General features: G+C 40.0%; 1 protein-coding gene across 1 annotated transcript in view; it reads left to right on the top strand.

Moving 5' to 3' along the window:
- The first annotated feature begins 10,313 nt into the window (after positions 1 to 10,313).
- Positions 10,314 to 15,977, top strand: part of LOC105381344 (sensory neuron membrane protein 2) — a 41,125-nt gene continuing 35,461 nt past the window's right edge. Inside the window, exons 1-2 of the mRNA XM_048632751.1 lie at positions 10,314 to 10,571; positions 12,128 to 12,285. Of these exons, the coding sequence (XP_048488708.1) occupies positions 10,452 to 10,571; positions 12,128 to 12,285 (278 nt within the window). The 5' untranslated portion in view covers positions 10,314 to 10,451. The remainder of the gene's footprint in view (positions 10,572 to 12,127; positions 12,286 to 15,977) is intronic.

The raw sequence follows: 15,977 nt of genomic DNA, 5'->3' as shown, positions 1-15,977 counted from the left end.
TAACTATGCCTCTCATATGAAAATATTATGTGTAAGTGTATATCATAGAGTTGCTACAGGTTTTGAACTGTCCCAAACTTAAGTTATGTATTTATGTATGTAATATTGCTTAGTAGCCGTCCATTAATCACGTGAGGCTAAAAGGGGGGGAGGGGGTACGTAAAACCTCACGAAACATCACGAGGGGGGAGGGGGGGGGGGTCTCGTTAGACATCACGTGTATTAATTTTTTGTCAAAAAGTGCTAGGTATTTCTAAACCGAAATTTTGAATGGCGCAAAAATTGCCATTACATAGACTTCCAAAAAAATACACGTGATCCAGGTGGGGGGAGGGGGGGTTGTCCCCAAACCTCACCAAATATCACCAGGGGGAGGGGGGAATAATAATAATAATAAAATAATGGACGGCCCCTTGTATGGATTTTAACATTTTTATTGGTGATACATTATTTTATATGATACATTTTAAATAACTAAAATTATTTAAAAACATTATTTAATCAAATACACATAATTAGTGCATAGTAATCAATAGTCGCGACGTTGTTAGCTTCGTTTAACCAGTAGTACCAGTACGAGTAAAAAATTTAGCAGCCAAACTTTTTAGGAAATTATAATCATTCTTAGACTACTCTCCAAAGATATTGAATAAATAGTACTATTTATAACTATTTCTGATATAGTTAATAATTAAGTAAATGTATACTAACCCTTTGTACAAATAGTTCATAATCGTTAGTATCTACAGTTGTATAATATTAAAGAATCAGCATTGAATAGCACGTCATAAATATATAAGTGATTATATTATACATCGTATAATACACCCTAAATAATTAATAATAAACCCCTAAACAATACAGTGTAAGTAATTGCCGCAATCGGTTTTGTAAACGAGTCCCATCATGTGGATGTATTTTGGAACTCTTTAACTCTTGTCCATTTAAAATTTTTTATATACTAATTATCTTGAAAAGACTTTTAGATTGGAATTTTCTAAGTAATTTCGATGACAATGTTGGCTTACATTCACGGGGATCATTGATTAAATTCCACCCTAAAAATATGATTTGATAAATTTAATAAGTAATTTGTAAACGTATTGTATATCAGTATAGGTACTTTAAAAACACTCATATTTTCGTACATAACATTTGTAGAAAAGTTTAAAGGCTATACCGATGTGAAAGGGTATTTGTATATACGTGTAGACGGAAGACGAAGGTGCGTATACAATTAGACATAGGTGTTGTCGAGTGACCATTGTTTCGGATTCCACTCCTACATCACCTGTATACAATACGTAAGGATAACATTATGTACTAATATAAATGTGATCTCAGTCCTATTTACCCGACTGCGGACAGCCCAGGGTAATGTATGCGTGTCTGTTCTGTGTGTCTGTGTGTGCGTCAGACTAGACTGATGTGGCTGAGCGAGTGGGTGTCGCGACTAGAGAGTTGTGACTGATGAAAATTACTACTCTCATAATATTTTATCTTATACATGGACCAATCGTGCGATTGCTACTATACTTTGAGCTCTGGTAGGTTATGTGACAGGGGGCCTAGTATTGTATGTACATGTTTTATATCTTACTTTTCTTACAAACTAAAAAAAGTTTACGGTTCCTTCTGTTCTCTGTATACATTTTCACAGTCAAAAGTTTCAGTATAGTGTCCGCTAGAGGCGCCACTTTGTGTGCGACGGAACTCCGAATACGGGCCCTACAGGTTTTGATAGTTTTAGGAAACTATGATAGTAGCTGATTTCTTGCATACAAAGCCGCCTGTGGCTGAACCTATAAGAACAAGTCAGTACAGAATAACTCGGATACTATTGTTTGTACTGAACCTACATTTGTCTCCGCCTAGTGCAATACGGGATCTATCATGAAAACAAACTCTTAATTATTAATACATATATGTGTAAATTGAAACATAATATTTAAGATAATTATGTATAATCAATTAACCACGCTATGATACTTCAGCGATGTATCTATTATTACCTACTATTATTATTATATCCAACGGAATTATTGTATGTCATAGTTCAGGTAAATATTACCTTTTAATTAAATAGGCATTTGTAATGTAGTGATAAATGTTCGCTATCCATAATTATAACTCGTAAAACTAAGTTAATCTATTACGCAAAAAAATATACATTGTATCGTGTCTGTCAAATGTACTATCTATGTACTTAGGTAGAACCTAAGTTGCTTTGATTATTGGTAGTGAAATGGTGGGAAGAGAAGGCAAGAATAGCAATTTTTTCTAAAACTGTACCTACTTAAAGTCTAAATATTTTTTTTCCGGTCTGTGCGTTTTTGGGTAGATAGAGTATGTACTTAGCTGAAAGTAAAAGCGTTTCAAGGCCAACAATTGAGCCGCGATTCGTTTCAAGGGCGCGGTGGTGTTCAATATTTGAACAAGAGAGATATCGGCCCAGCATGCACCGCCACGAGCCACCCGCAAAAACGCACGGCCCTGTAAACCGAATCCCCGAATACGGCGAAACTGCACGAAATCAAACATTACCTTTACTCTACCGAGTGACCATTATTCACGCATGGATCATTTTTGACCTCGAAAGCAATTAAAATCATTTACTGTCGAGAAAAATAAATCATTTAACTATATTTTCCTATGTTGCTTAATGAAACTGAAAAAAAATAATTATGATAATAATATGGGCGTTAGATGGGAAGGCTTGTGGGCGTATGAAGGACTGTCTGTAGCTAGAGCTAAGAAGTTAATAATCATTATATGTGTTAGAAAATAATCGTACTTTACCAAATATTATTGAATGCATAGTTGTTCTGTCCGTTCACTGTCGCAGCCGCCTCGTGCTGGTAGCTGCGTGAAGTGTGATCAGGGATCTCAAAGTTCGTCTCAATTTGTTTAGGTGACTAGTACCTACATAATTCACCGTTAAAACAAGGTCTGTGCATTCACCTGCTGGGAAGTGCACTGATGATATTCTACCTTGTAAAAATGAATTGAGAGTGAGTTCCGAACATATTTTGACGATAGACTAGTGTTAACCTCCTAATAATATTTTGAAGTTGACGATGGATCGCTTATGTAGTTCGTACCTAACGTAAAATGAGTTCGCGATATTTTTCCTGTCTTTACGGACTCCGAACTTTCCCTGATTATTAGAGCGGTTTCGGACTAGCGGATTTGTCGAGCGTATAAGCTCGTCTCTGAAAGCGTAAAATTCGTACGAACGCGAGCGTTGGCGCGTGTAAGCGTATACACGCCGAAAAAACCGCTAGTCGGAAACCTAAACTTCACAACACTACTTGTCACTGAATAAATAATTATTATGTATTAGGGCTGATTTTTCAATGGTCAGAGAAACGTTATCTGAGGAATAATTCTGATGCTGTCATATCTGAATAATTGTATTAAACAGTGACAGTGACATTTTTATTCCTCAGATAACGTTTATCTGACCATTGAAAAATCGGCCCTTAATGTATCGAGAAATATTTTTTGTTCGTAAAAAATCTTTTGTTTGTGAGCAGTCGATTAGAATTACTTACCTGCTTGAATTTAAATAAATGTACAGTTTGTAAATGTTAATGGTGTTTGATTTACTTACCTAGATTATTCTCCGTTCATTATGTCATAGCATGGTCGGCTAACAGTCCACCAATTAGACTAAGGGCCTGTTTCACAATGTCTGGTTAGTGACTACCTGTCGGATAAAATACATGCTGTCACTGTCAAAAAAGTAATAACAGACAGTGACAGCATGTATTTTATCTCACAGATAGCCACTAACTAACCAGACATTGTGAAACAGGGCCTAAATAAATTATGTACAGTCAGCTGCATAAGTAGCTATACACTTTTGTACCTTGTCAATCTGAAACCGCCTATCAACTAATTGAAACATCGACGGTTCGTCAGTTTGACAAGGTACATAAGTGTATAGCTACTTATGCAGCTGACCGTACCTTGAAAAGGTAGTTAAATTTAAGTACTTAGGCCTAATTTCACACCATTCGGTTAGGTTAAAAATACCTCGGTTTGGTTACATTTTGGACCGTTAAGGTTAGTGAGTGTCCCACCATGCTAAATCACGGGGTTAACTCCCTTGATCGGGTGATAAACTTGATTGCTGCTGTGGGGTTCCGCTAAGACTTGGTTAAGACCGGTAACCAGGCAACGGGTTGTTTACTTGTCACTCATTCTGTCAAGATTCAAGATGGAAAAATGAACAGAGCCTTTGATAAACAATATAGGTACGAACTAGATGTTGTGTGACATAAAAAATTAAGCGAGATACTGTCTGGGTTTTATAAAATGTCAAACCGAGATAAAAGTTTAAATTTAATGTCCTAACCTAACTTGGAACCGCAATATAGAAACACAAATTGATGGCCCTACCTGGAAATCGAACCCGGGATCCCTGGGTGATGAAGCTGAGCTTCTACCACTAGACCACAGAGGTATATTCAAGAAGTTAAACCTAATGACTTAATGAGAACTATTGAATTAAGTGAAAAATCTTCAAAACAAAAATTCAAAATAAGACCTTACTTAGAAATTGATATGATATTTCCCGAGAAGTTTCTTTTGCACTGACACTCCATCTTGTTCGTTGTATTGTTTTTCAAAGGGCATGGCGTAATAATATTATTTTCAATGACGGATGTCAAAAAACAACCTCGGTAGAAATAGTAACCATGGCAACCTCAAAACCAAAAAGTTTGGTTGTTTGAGGTTGTTTGAAATCACAGAGACATAGACAACAAATTTCAATGAATATGACAGAATATTGAGTGAAGTGTGAGGGAAATGAGTGAATGATACACATAATGCTGGATTTATGAATGGTCTTTTAGATTTTCGTCGTGGGACTCATCCAGTTAACAAGGGTAATAACCCTTAAACGCGTCGTCAGTAAATCCGTTATTGAGACTGTAACTAACAGAATCATGAGAAACCAGGTCTTAGGCCACCTATCATAGATTGACAATGATGTTGATTCTGAAGGCAGAAATTCTAATTTTAACGCTGTCAAACTAAAAAATTTGCTAGCATAAAATGACATTTACGGAAACAATCATAGAGTCGAATTTTAAACAAAGAAATTAAGGTTTTGACATCGCTAAATTTAAAATTTCTGCCTTCAGAATCGATATCAATGTACTTACGATCAAGATGGAGATCCTACTGACAATGATGACATGGAGAGGGAACGGAGGGGCATTGTCAAGATTTGAGCGATAAGGATTGTCCGCAGATTTTTTCGGTCCATGGTTTACGTACGTTGTCACTCCTCGATCTGTTATGAAAATCCTACACTGCAAGTCTGCAACCTCTGAAATGAATTCCACCTTCGGATCCTGTGACGCATGGCTTGACGGTACGTGCTGTGTTGAAGGATTAAAGTAAGTAGAAAAGTAAAGGAAGGCGTGTATGTATCGTACGTATCGGACCAAACGGATTGTCATAAATACTTAAACGGAGATGTTGCGTCGGCAATGCCACGATGGATCGTTTGGTGGAGACTCGACAGATGAAGTGGACGCAATTTTGTGAATTTCTAAATAATACAGAATATGATGGGTCCGTTGCGTACGATGGCGAAAAGTGGACGGTTGCCTGTAGTAAGATAAGAGTGTAGACGAAACCTATGCTAATATTTCCAAGTTGTGGGTAGAACTTTTTTTTTATTTTAGGCATTCCGGTTATACAAATAGTTACGTTATGAAGGAAATGTTCACGTAAGCTTGCACCGCGAGGGCGCTCGTCACTGTTGTGTGAGCATGCCGTGCGCCGACGAGCCAGGCTGAGGGAGCGATGTCGTGAGTGCGAGGGCCCGTGAGGAGCCGCGGTGGGCTGGCGTGGAGCCAAGGCGAGGAGGCGGTTGCGGGTGAGGCAGGCGCGTGTGGCCGCGGCGGCGGCGGAGGGGATGGCCAGGGAGCAGATATACAGCGAGAAGAGAAGGTAAGTGGCCTTTCTGTGTACTGTTTTCCTCTATTTTATAATATTTATTCTTCTTCTTCTTTAATCCCGTTACTCCTCCGAGGAGTCTGGGGCTGACACCAGGCGCTTCCATGCTTCTCTGTCGTGGGCCAGCAAGTTGAGCTCTGGCCACGACTTCCCTTTCTCTTGGGCCTCGCTGTATATGGACCGCTTCCAAGTATGTGCTGGTCGACCGGGTCGCCTTGAACCGCCCTGGGGTTTCCATTGTAGGGCCACTTTTGGGATATGGTCATCAGGTCTTCGCAGTGTGTGGCCCAGCCATCGCCATTTCCGCTCTTGGATGTCTATGTCTATATATAGGCTTTTGGTTTGTAACCTTCCATAGCTCGACATTGGTTCGTAGACAGTTGTTGACGAAGACCTGGAGTTTGTGTGATATGCCCTTAGTGACCTTCCACGTCTCGCATCCGTATAGGAGCACAGTCTTCACATTTGTGTTGAAGATGCGGATTTTCGTGGTACGAGATATGTTGGACGACCTCCATAGGCTTTTTAGCTGCGAGAAGGCTCCTCTTGCTTTGTTGATGCGACTTTCGACATCCCGTTCTGTTCCTCCCTGAGGGGTGATGATGCTTCCAAGATAGCAGAAATCGGCAGCCTGGGTGATGCGGTGGTTTTCCAATAGGAGCGGTGGGTTTTTATCGCTGCACACGCGCATTTCTTCTGTCTTTTTTCTACTGATCTTGAGGCCAGCCATGTTTGCGGTTTTATCCAAGGCTGTAATTTTGCGCTGCATATCATCATGGGTGTTACTCAGTAGGCAGATGTCGTCCGCGAAGTCTAGGTCTTCCAGTGATGATGACGCTGTCCATGGTATCCCTCTATTTTTCTCGTGGGTGATTTTCAGCATGATTGCATCCATGACCACTATAAAGATAAGCGGGGACAGCAAGCATCCCTGTCTGACTCCGGTTGTCACATTGAATGGCTCTGTGAGCTTGCCATTATGAACGACCCTGCAATTGAACCCGTCATAAGCCTCCTTTACGATGTTAACGATTTTTTCGGGTACTCCTTTGTGCATAAGTGCGTCCCAAATAAATTGTCTATTAATGCTATCGAATGCCTTTTCAAAGTCGACAAAACTCATGAATAAGGGCTTTCTCCACTCGACAGATTCCTCAACAATAATTCTGAGGGAAGTTATTTGGTCCACACATGATATTCCCCTACGAAATCCAGCCTGTTCTCCGCGGATTGTGTCTTCGATTGCACCCTGGATACGGTACAGTATTATTTTCGAAAGCACCTTGCTTACTGTACTGAGGAGTGTGATCCCTCTCCAATTGTTGCAATCTGTGCGGTTACCTTTTTTCGGTAATTTTATGAGGAGGCCTTCTTTCCAATCAGCTGGTAGGTGTTCTTGCTGCCACACATCATTTAGTAGTGGTTGGAGGAAGTGCGCAGCTGCAGTTGGGTCGGTTTTCAAAAGTTCGGCGGGTATGTTATCGGATCCCGGTGCTTTGTTGTTCTTTAACTCCCTTACAGCCCTTACAATCTCCTCAACGGACGGTGGTTCGGCACTAATGCCATCGATAGTCCGTTCTGGGAAGCCTTGCCAAAAGTTCTCCGGGTACTCACTACTGGTGGTAAATGGTCTGTTGAGTACGGAGCTGAAGTGTTCTCTCCATCTTCGTAATTGTTCTTCCTCCGTGACCAGCAGCTTTCCATCTGTGTTTTTGACAGGCTGTGTACAGGGGGGCTGTTTATTGCACAGCCTCTTGGTTATACTGTACAATTGTCGGAAATTGCCCCTCTTGGCGGCACTTTTGGCTTCATCCGCTAAGGAGTTTGCCCAGCTTCTGTAATCCCGCCGCATGGCTCTGTTTACATCTTTGCACAGTATTATAATATTTATACAAGGTAATAATTATTAAGTGAGCACCATCGAAGCAGAAAAAAAGACGGAAGGAAGCTCGCTAACTAAAAACCCTACGTGATATTTCATGTTACGACGAGCCGACACACACTTCGATGGTGAGGATCTCACTGGGATGAGACTGCTAAGAACATCAGTCTTCGAAATTCTGAAGAAGAATTCTACAATCTTGAAATTTTTATCTGACTACGACTAGGGGCTGATGATGATGATGTGTGGGTGATATACTTATTCAATATTTTGTTTTCATAAGTTCAGATAATCGACATTATTCATATATTTTATGAACCTGCGTCAATAGCAATGGTTACAGAAACGCTAAAAAGGAGTCTGTTTAGTTGTGAGGGAGACAGAATGCGCGCTTCATGGCGTAGGTATAGGACCTAGGTGCCCCGCGCTCGAGGACGGCCCGCAGCGGCAGCGGCGCCCTGTGGCTTCACCTCTGCACCACCTCAGGCACCTCTGCTCAGGCAGTCACCGATGGTGCTGGTGGAAACGGGTGATAAGTAGGCAAAGGCATGGCTGATGATTTTCAGCATACAATTTTGTTTGTAACATAACTAATTAGATAAGCAGTTGTCATGGTGGGTCATCATTCATGAGAGGTGTTGACGACTCTTATGTTTATGTATTTCGTATTGACTGGTCGTGCCGGGCTCCTATACCTAATCGATCTGATTTCCGAAGCTGTTAAGTAGCCTCTGACAAGTACGATATCAGGAAAATGCCACTTGCATAACGGTTATACAGTAATCTGTAGGTGTAATTTACTAATAACAATCCATTTTAATTATTATCTTATCGATCGGATTAAAATGTTTTGATCTGTTTATTCGTTGATAACATGCACGGGCGAGGTTAGCTAATTAAAAATGGACCCGTACGTTCGATAAAATACAATGAAAATGAAATGAAAAAAAATTGAAAAAGTAAGTAGGTATTTATTTAAACTAAAGATTATGAAAGTTACAAAAAAATATAGGTTGCAAATATTTATTTAAACAAAATATTATGAAAGTTACAAAAAAAATATAGGTTGCAGTATAAAAGTTCTCTTTTGTACCTGTCAGGGTAGGCAGGGGTGGTGGATGATGCACACAATTTTTACCGATGCTCTTAAGTATGTTAGACCCAGTTTAAAATGAGTGCAATTATTGTCATAGGTATCTATATACATATACAGGGACACATCCGGGACGAACGGGAATCGATATGGGACCTTCGTGAAGCTTTTGTCAGCCACCGCCACCGGTTGTCTCCGTTCATGTAGTTAATTAGTGCCTAAATCAATGCTCCTGTCGGCAATGTGCTTCACAAAGGTGACCTTATTGAAAGTGAAAGTAAATTGAAATCATAATAAAATGATCTGAAACTTTATTTTTCCCAAGCGCTGGGGGTGTACGTACCATAAGTCCGCAACAGAACAACTTTTTATTTGTTTGCAATAGATACTTGCCATTTGAATAGAGAAACAAGTTTGTTATTGAAGAGTTCAACAAGAAAAATAAGTTTATTCGTGATAATGGTGTTGTACTTGTACCTTGAAGAAATAGGTAAGTACTTGTAAAGAGTGAATTATGTAAATATCAAACATGGATTAGGTACTTCCGTACATGAGTAAGTAGTAAGTACCTAATGTTCTAGGAAGATTTGTAATATTTTCTCTTTGACCTTGAACATCTAAACCAGTGCGTCCTGCTAATGAAGATAAGCAGATCAAATTAAAGACGTATTTCGAATATCTCCGAGGAATTGACTCAGAAGAAGTGGCAGCGGCAGGGACATCTGCTGTGAGTATACGAGGCCGGTGGGGAAGAAGAATTCTGCAGTGGAGCCCACGACCAGCAGGCCACCGCCGCAGCACTCTGTCCGGACCGCTGCTGACCGTCCATGACCTTCGACCGTTACCAATGAAGCCGGCCGAGAATCAAACCCGGACCGATCCGAACGCTTAATATTGTTACAAATAAATGCGACATTATGACGGTAGATGCCCAAAATTTAACTGCATTTGCTTCTGAGAAACCAGGCTTCGATTAATACGAATGACCTTGACCTTGATCCCTGCACTTCGCTCCTGTCGTATTCTAGAAAAAATATGAAGGTCACGGATTACTTAACTACTTATGTTGCCATTTCCAGGGATTACAGCTTTTTCCGCCCGCTCTCTATAAGTACCTAACGGCTTAGGTACGAAGGTATTGCTCAGGAAATATTAATTGGAAATGGAAACTACAAACTAGAAAATACGAACAGAAAAGCAAATTTCAATTTGATAATTTACATAGTAGTACCTGTGAGCTCCCGCCGCGCCGGGGTGCCCGGAGCGGCCCCGAGCGGCCGCGGCGCAGTGCGCGCGGAGCCTCAGCCTGAGCTGCATCTCCTCTCATATGTGCACCCACGCACTCTAGCCGACACATACACTGCCTCCGAACCGACCCTAGCTCGCCGGAATTAACAACTGAACCCTGAAATTAAATAGTTTCGATACTTGTTTGTAACTTGAGTGTCGTTTCGGCGGCTCTCGCTAGCTCAGCTCCGTCGCACAGTCCTCGCGGTGACCATGAAGTTCGGAGTGCGAAGCAGCGCGGCCGTGCTGGCCGTGGGCGCCGTGGTCGCCGTGGCCGTGGCCGTCGTGGGCTACGCCGTCGTGCCCGGCATCATCGACGAGACCATCCTGCAGGTAACTACCGTGGCATGTACCATCTGAGCACGACCGACTAATACATTTAGTAATGCTTATTCACTCTACCTACTTCTTAAATTTATCTCTACGTAGGTATAGTATTTTAAAACACTAACTTCTACTGAAAAACTTTTTGTAAATTGAATATTTGAGTAGAGAGAAAGTAAATTAAAATTCGTGTTTTCTGTAAAATGTTGTCGGTTTAAACAGATTCAGTTGAATTTTGCTTAACGGATGAATAAGCTCAGCTTTTACGTGGGTTTCTGAAAATGACATGTTATTTATGTTATGTTAGACTTTATGAATAATTATTTTAATAAGGTATGTAAATGTATGCATGAGAACAACACCTTGTAACTATTTTTGGAAGAAAGTGAGGGTGCAAGCTGGTGATAGTCTGGTGACGTCTGTGGAGGCTGCGGGGCGACCGCGGCCGATCCACAGGTGGTTGGGTTTGAATCGCGAGGGCTTACAATACAATAACATTGTTTTGTAGCTACCTATTTCATGTCTTGATTATATAATAGGTCAAAAATATGCAAAGCTTAGGTGCAGCTAAAAAGGATACCTAGGTACATACACAATCCATATATTTACTGTAGGTAGGTTATTTCGTCGAATGACAATGCAATCATATATCGACTCAATTATGAAATGGAGCAAGGTTCATTTCGCATTTGGGTTTAATCCATTTTCAATCTGTTTGAGCCTTCGATCATATCAGTATATCCGATCGAAGATTTCAGCAATTTCAAAATGAACAACGTATTGTGTCCAAAACATACCCTGTATCCATTAAGTACTGACCTTAACCTAAAGCGAAATTCAAAGGTCAGCAGGTCAGGTATGTTACAGCAACAGGTTACAGCCTAAATAATATTAATAGTGTAATTTAGGACAAAGTTACATTGTATCTACTTACCTATACAGGGTTCTGGACAACTTTTGACGCACATGGATTGGTCGTATACTAATTGTATGAATAAAACGAATTACTGATCAGTTTGCAATATGGCATCATTGGTAGTTGAGGTACTATAATATAAGGCCGTAGGTATACCGGGTGAAATTTTAATAACCTCTGCATATTCAAAACTTTTTCAAATCGAGTTTAGATCGATTCTGTTCGTCAAAAATAGACAACATATTTTACATATTTAGTCCCATGAGCAACCCGAAATAGAGTGACTCGGTGGAACAGGTACCTAAGCGTATCGTGGGACGCCCTCTGTTTCGTTGGAGCGATGTCCTTAGACATGTAGCCGGTATAACTATATGGTATATAGTAACTGGATGAGAAATCCCGAGGACATCTCGTATATTTGGACTTCAGGTATCTACAGTTGTTACGTATCTTTTCTGGAAGGTATGTAGGTATTGGATGTATATATCTAAAACGAGTTGGAAACAGAATCGCTGAAATATACACCGAAATCGTCCTAACATTATCTTATCTTGGGTTAACTCGTTAAGCTGAGGAATGTTATTTATTAATACCAATTTTAAGCTGTTTCCCAAACATATATTCTTAAATGTGTTCTGTTTGTCGGCAGGAGGTCGCTCTCGAGAACAACACCATCGCTCTGGAACGGTTCGAAAACGTGCCGTTTCCTTTGAATTTCACGATTCATTTATTCAGCGTCGAAAACGGCCCCGAGGTCCTCGCGGGAGGCATTCCGCGCGTGCGGGAGAGAGGACCATATATTTATAAGTAAGTAAACCAACCATAAACATACCATACTTCCTTGTACCCTTTAGCAACCTGAGGTGTTGTTTGCAGCTACAAAATCATAATACTCACGTCCAAGTATACCCTTCAGATGAAAACCAGACCTTGGTAAAGCATACTCCTGACATCCTCATTGTAAATCTTATACGAAAGGAAATTTGATATAATCCGGAGCCCTAATGGCCACCTACGTACATAAGTCCTCCCACGCTAATACAAAGAAACCTCGAAGGCCGTACCTAGGTAAAGACTAAATTCTAAGCCACAACAATGCAGGAAGACATCTTAGGAACAAAGGGGCTTTGACAAGGTCAGTGTCAATAGATAGATAGAAAAAAGATTACAGGACAGATATGTCCCACTTCTACTCGAGTAGCTCATAGTACAATAGGCGACAGCTGATATTGTCACTTTGTCACCACCACGGACTACTGTGTTGGAGTTATAGCGTATACAGATTGAGAAACAGATATAGTTATATTTATGATGCTTACTGAAATATTGATGACAATTAAGTAACTTACACATAATTAATTATAAATACCTACATTCCGATACATTCTCAATCTAAATTTTCAGCGGCAGCTATCATGAATCACTACATTAGTATAACACAAACACAGAATTTGTAAGCGGCTGAAAAAACTGTTTACTACGCTACGCCTGGCGTACTGCGCCGACTCGTAGCAGCTACGTAGCGGCTTCGTAGCGGCCTCGTAGCTTTGACGTAGCTGGGGGGTCACTCTATACTACATACGAAAAACTACATTTCGGAGCTCTGTTGCGCTAGTCATGACTCTATATCGTTGTATTAAACGTGCCGATTGCACGAAATCTCTCGTACGTTCTTTTCGTCAGTATAGTATATATAACCCTCCAGGGACGTAGTAGGGACGCAGCCGCGTAGCGGGGTCGTAGCAAGAACGAAGACAGGGACGCACTCGTCCTAGGGACGGACCAGGGTCGTACCGGCCGAACTCCAATATGCCTGAAATATATATGCAATTGCATCGACACTAACGCGCCCCGACGTCGAGTGAAAAAGATCAGTCTGATTAAATTATTGAAAAAAAAATGTAATAAATTGGGAAACGTGTGCTATTGTGGGACTGAGCATTGAGGGAGGAAATACGGAAAACATTTTACCTACTCTTTGAGTTTGTAGGAGTGCTTACCTACCTTTAGAGTTGTACATTTTTACCGGAAGCCTGTTACTGAACGTGGCGTCTTCCTCCGCTCTCAGACGGAGCCCAGGGCTGTGTCGCCGCGGGTTAGTGTCCACGCGGCGAGCTGACACGGGGAGAAGGTGAACATATGCTAATGTACATACGCAAGCGACGACCTTACTGTCAAACATCTTCACTTATGAACTTCAGAATGAAAGCAGCCATTTTTAAAATATTTCCCTACAAGCTATAGTGGTTATTATTATACCTACTTAAAAAGATAAACCCTCGACCATGCTCGCTTGGTGTCACCTGTTGCGTTTTCACTAAAGAACCGGAAGGTTACATTGTTCCATCCAACAATCACAATATATACTGGTAGATTTTTATAGAGAGAAATATAAAAATAAATCTTCAAAAACTCGCTTTCAAAATGAGCCTGATAAACGTGGGCATGTGTAAACCCTGCTGGGTATATAAATAGAGAGTTACATATACTTAAATATTACTTTCTGCACGTTTTTTATTAATTTTCCTTAGCATAAACAAAAAAGGTTTTCCAATTATTATTAGTGAGAACTCATTAAATAGGGAAGTAGGTACATAAGTATTACATCGTAGGTACATAAGTATTTACTAGAATAATATAAAACACGAGTAAAGTCTGTATGCGGTATCGGTATGTGTTTGTATATCCACTTAATATGAGTCGGTAATGCGCATGTTGGAAACTAGAGTTAAATCTTTAATCTGCGCTGAACCTGAGTGCTTCATTAGTGGATGGAGTTATAATCTGGGGGTAATCCCGGCAGCGCGGCCTTACGTTCTAATTTTGTAACAACTATGCATTTTGCCATATTTAGGTAAGATCTAGTCCTCTTATTCGAGAGGCTGCTGTGGTTTAAATCGACGTTGATACAACTTAACTGCCCTTGATGTACGTTACTATAATATATAACTATCGTGAATATCGTTGAAAATTACTATGATTTCCGTGGGATGTATACCATATTATAGGCATCGGCATCGTTTTCACCTAGTTTTCAGCACAATTACCAAAATCAAGCATCTCTTTGTCTTGTACGCAAGTTCCCCGACACAATAAATAAAATAAATATGTGGGGTTTTCTCACACACGGCCATCCGATCCCAAGCTAGACAGAACCTGTATTATAGGGTGTCGGACAGCTGATATATCTACACAAATACATAGATAGATACATAACTACTAAATATAACTAGCAAAGCGTCATTTGTAATAAAATTGGAGAAGACATGAGTATGACCTGACCTTGGCACCAAAATGTTCAAGTCACACATAAAAAATCCTATTAGTTTTTATTTAAGTAAGTATTATAAGTATTTTGGTATATACTCTTCGTACCCACTGAAAAGAATATTAAGAAGTTGTAAGGTACTTATTTTCCTTTGTTGAAGAATTCTTTGTAACGAAATCAAAGAACTAACTGAAACCTTAATATAATTGAAAGTACCTAGTATCACAAAGGACAAAGTAGACTTTATACATCCTGAACAATATGAAATTTCCACGTAGGGGAGCGGTATAAGGAATATGCAGGTACGAGTACAACAGGTGCCCTTGTGCTGGGTGAGACTGTGAATTTCACTTGGAGTCATGGACATACTCATACTGAGTAGTCTAATCACCACTTTAGTAGTTATGCACAGTTATTCTGGAACACTATTATATATAGTGCCTCTTGGCTGATGTCATATAGATGGCTGCTCATCGTTCGGCATTTTATAAGATGCATTTAACACAAGGTTACAAGGCACGATTGTGAGAAAAATCATATCAATGCTTGTTATAAACTGTTAGCTTCTACGCCTTAGCATAGAAAAAGCAATCAGGATGTTTTAAGTAAATCAATAAACAAAACCCTTGGTGCATTCCAAGAAAGTACCAACTTAATTAAAAGTAAATAGTAGCTAGGGTACTGTTGTCTTCTTTACTTTTTATTTATATCTGAGATTGATTGTAAAAACTTTAAATCTGTACCTTTTTATTCGTGAGAATTTTAGCAACAAACTAATCATATTTATAAAACTTTAGTTAGGTATTTAAGAAAAAAAATATTTTCTAATCAGTATAATTAAGTAAACGACTAGAAGGTATTCTAGTCGTTCTAGTCTAGTCCACCAATGTGACATTAACGTGTCTTCGTTCAATCTCCCAATGCTCCCCCCTCCGTTCCCACAGCCCATCTAAGTTACCTTCCGGCTACAGATCACTTCAGGTCTTGTAACTGAGTTTCAAAGGAAGCCAGACCGACAACAAAACTAGATACCGCTCAAAGACAAAGAAAACCCTAGAATACAGTACAACTAAATCGGTTGCAAAGAACTCAGAAGCAGCTTATTACACGCATACGGACAGGGTGGAGTTTAATCAGTGACGTTCCTGGTCTCGTGTATTTATATTATACAGGGTGGCCCAAAGAGTGACGTCCAAAGGAAAATGTTTGATTCCTTAGGTCAAGGGGTAGC

This window comes from Plutella xylostella, chromosome Z (genome assembly GCF_932276165.1).
Source record: "Plutella xylostella chromosome Z, ilPluXylo3.1, whole genome shotgun sequence".
NCBI lineage: Eukaryota > Metazoa > Arthropoda > Insecta > Lepidoptera > Plutellidae > Plutella > Plutella xylostella.
Note: the sequence above shows the minus strand (reverse complement) of the source record. Positions and strands in the feature narration are given on the sequence as shown.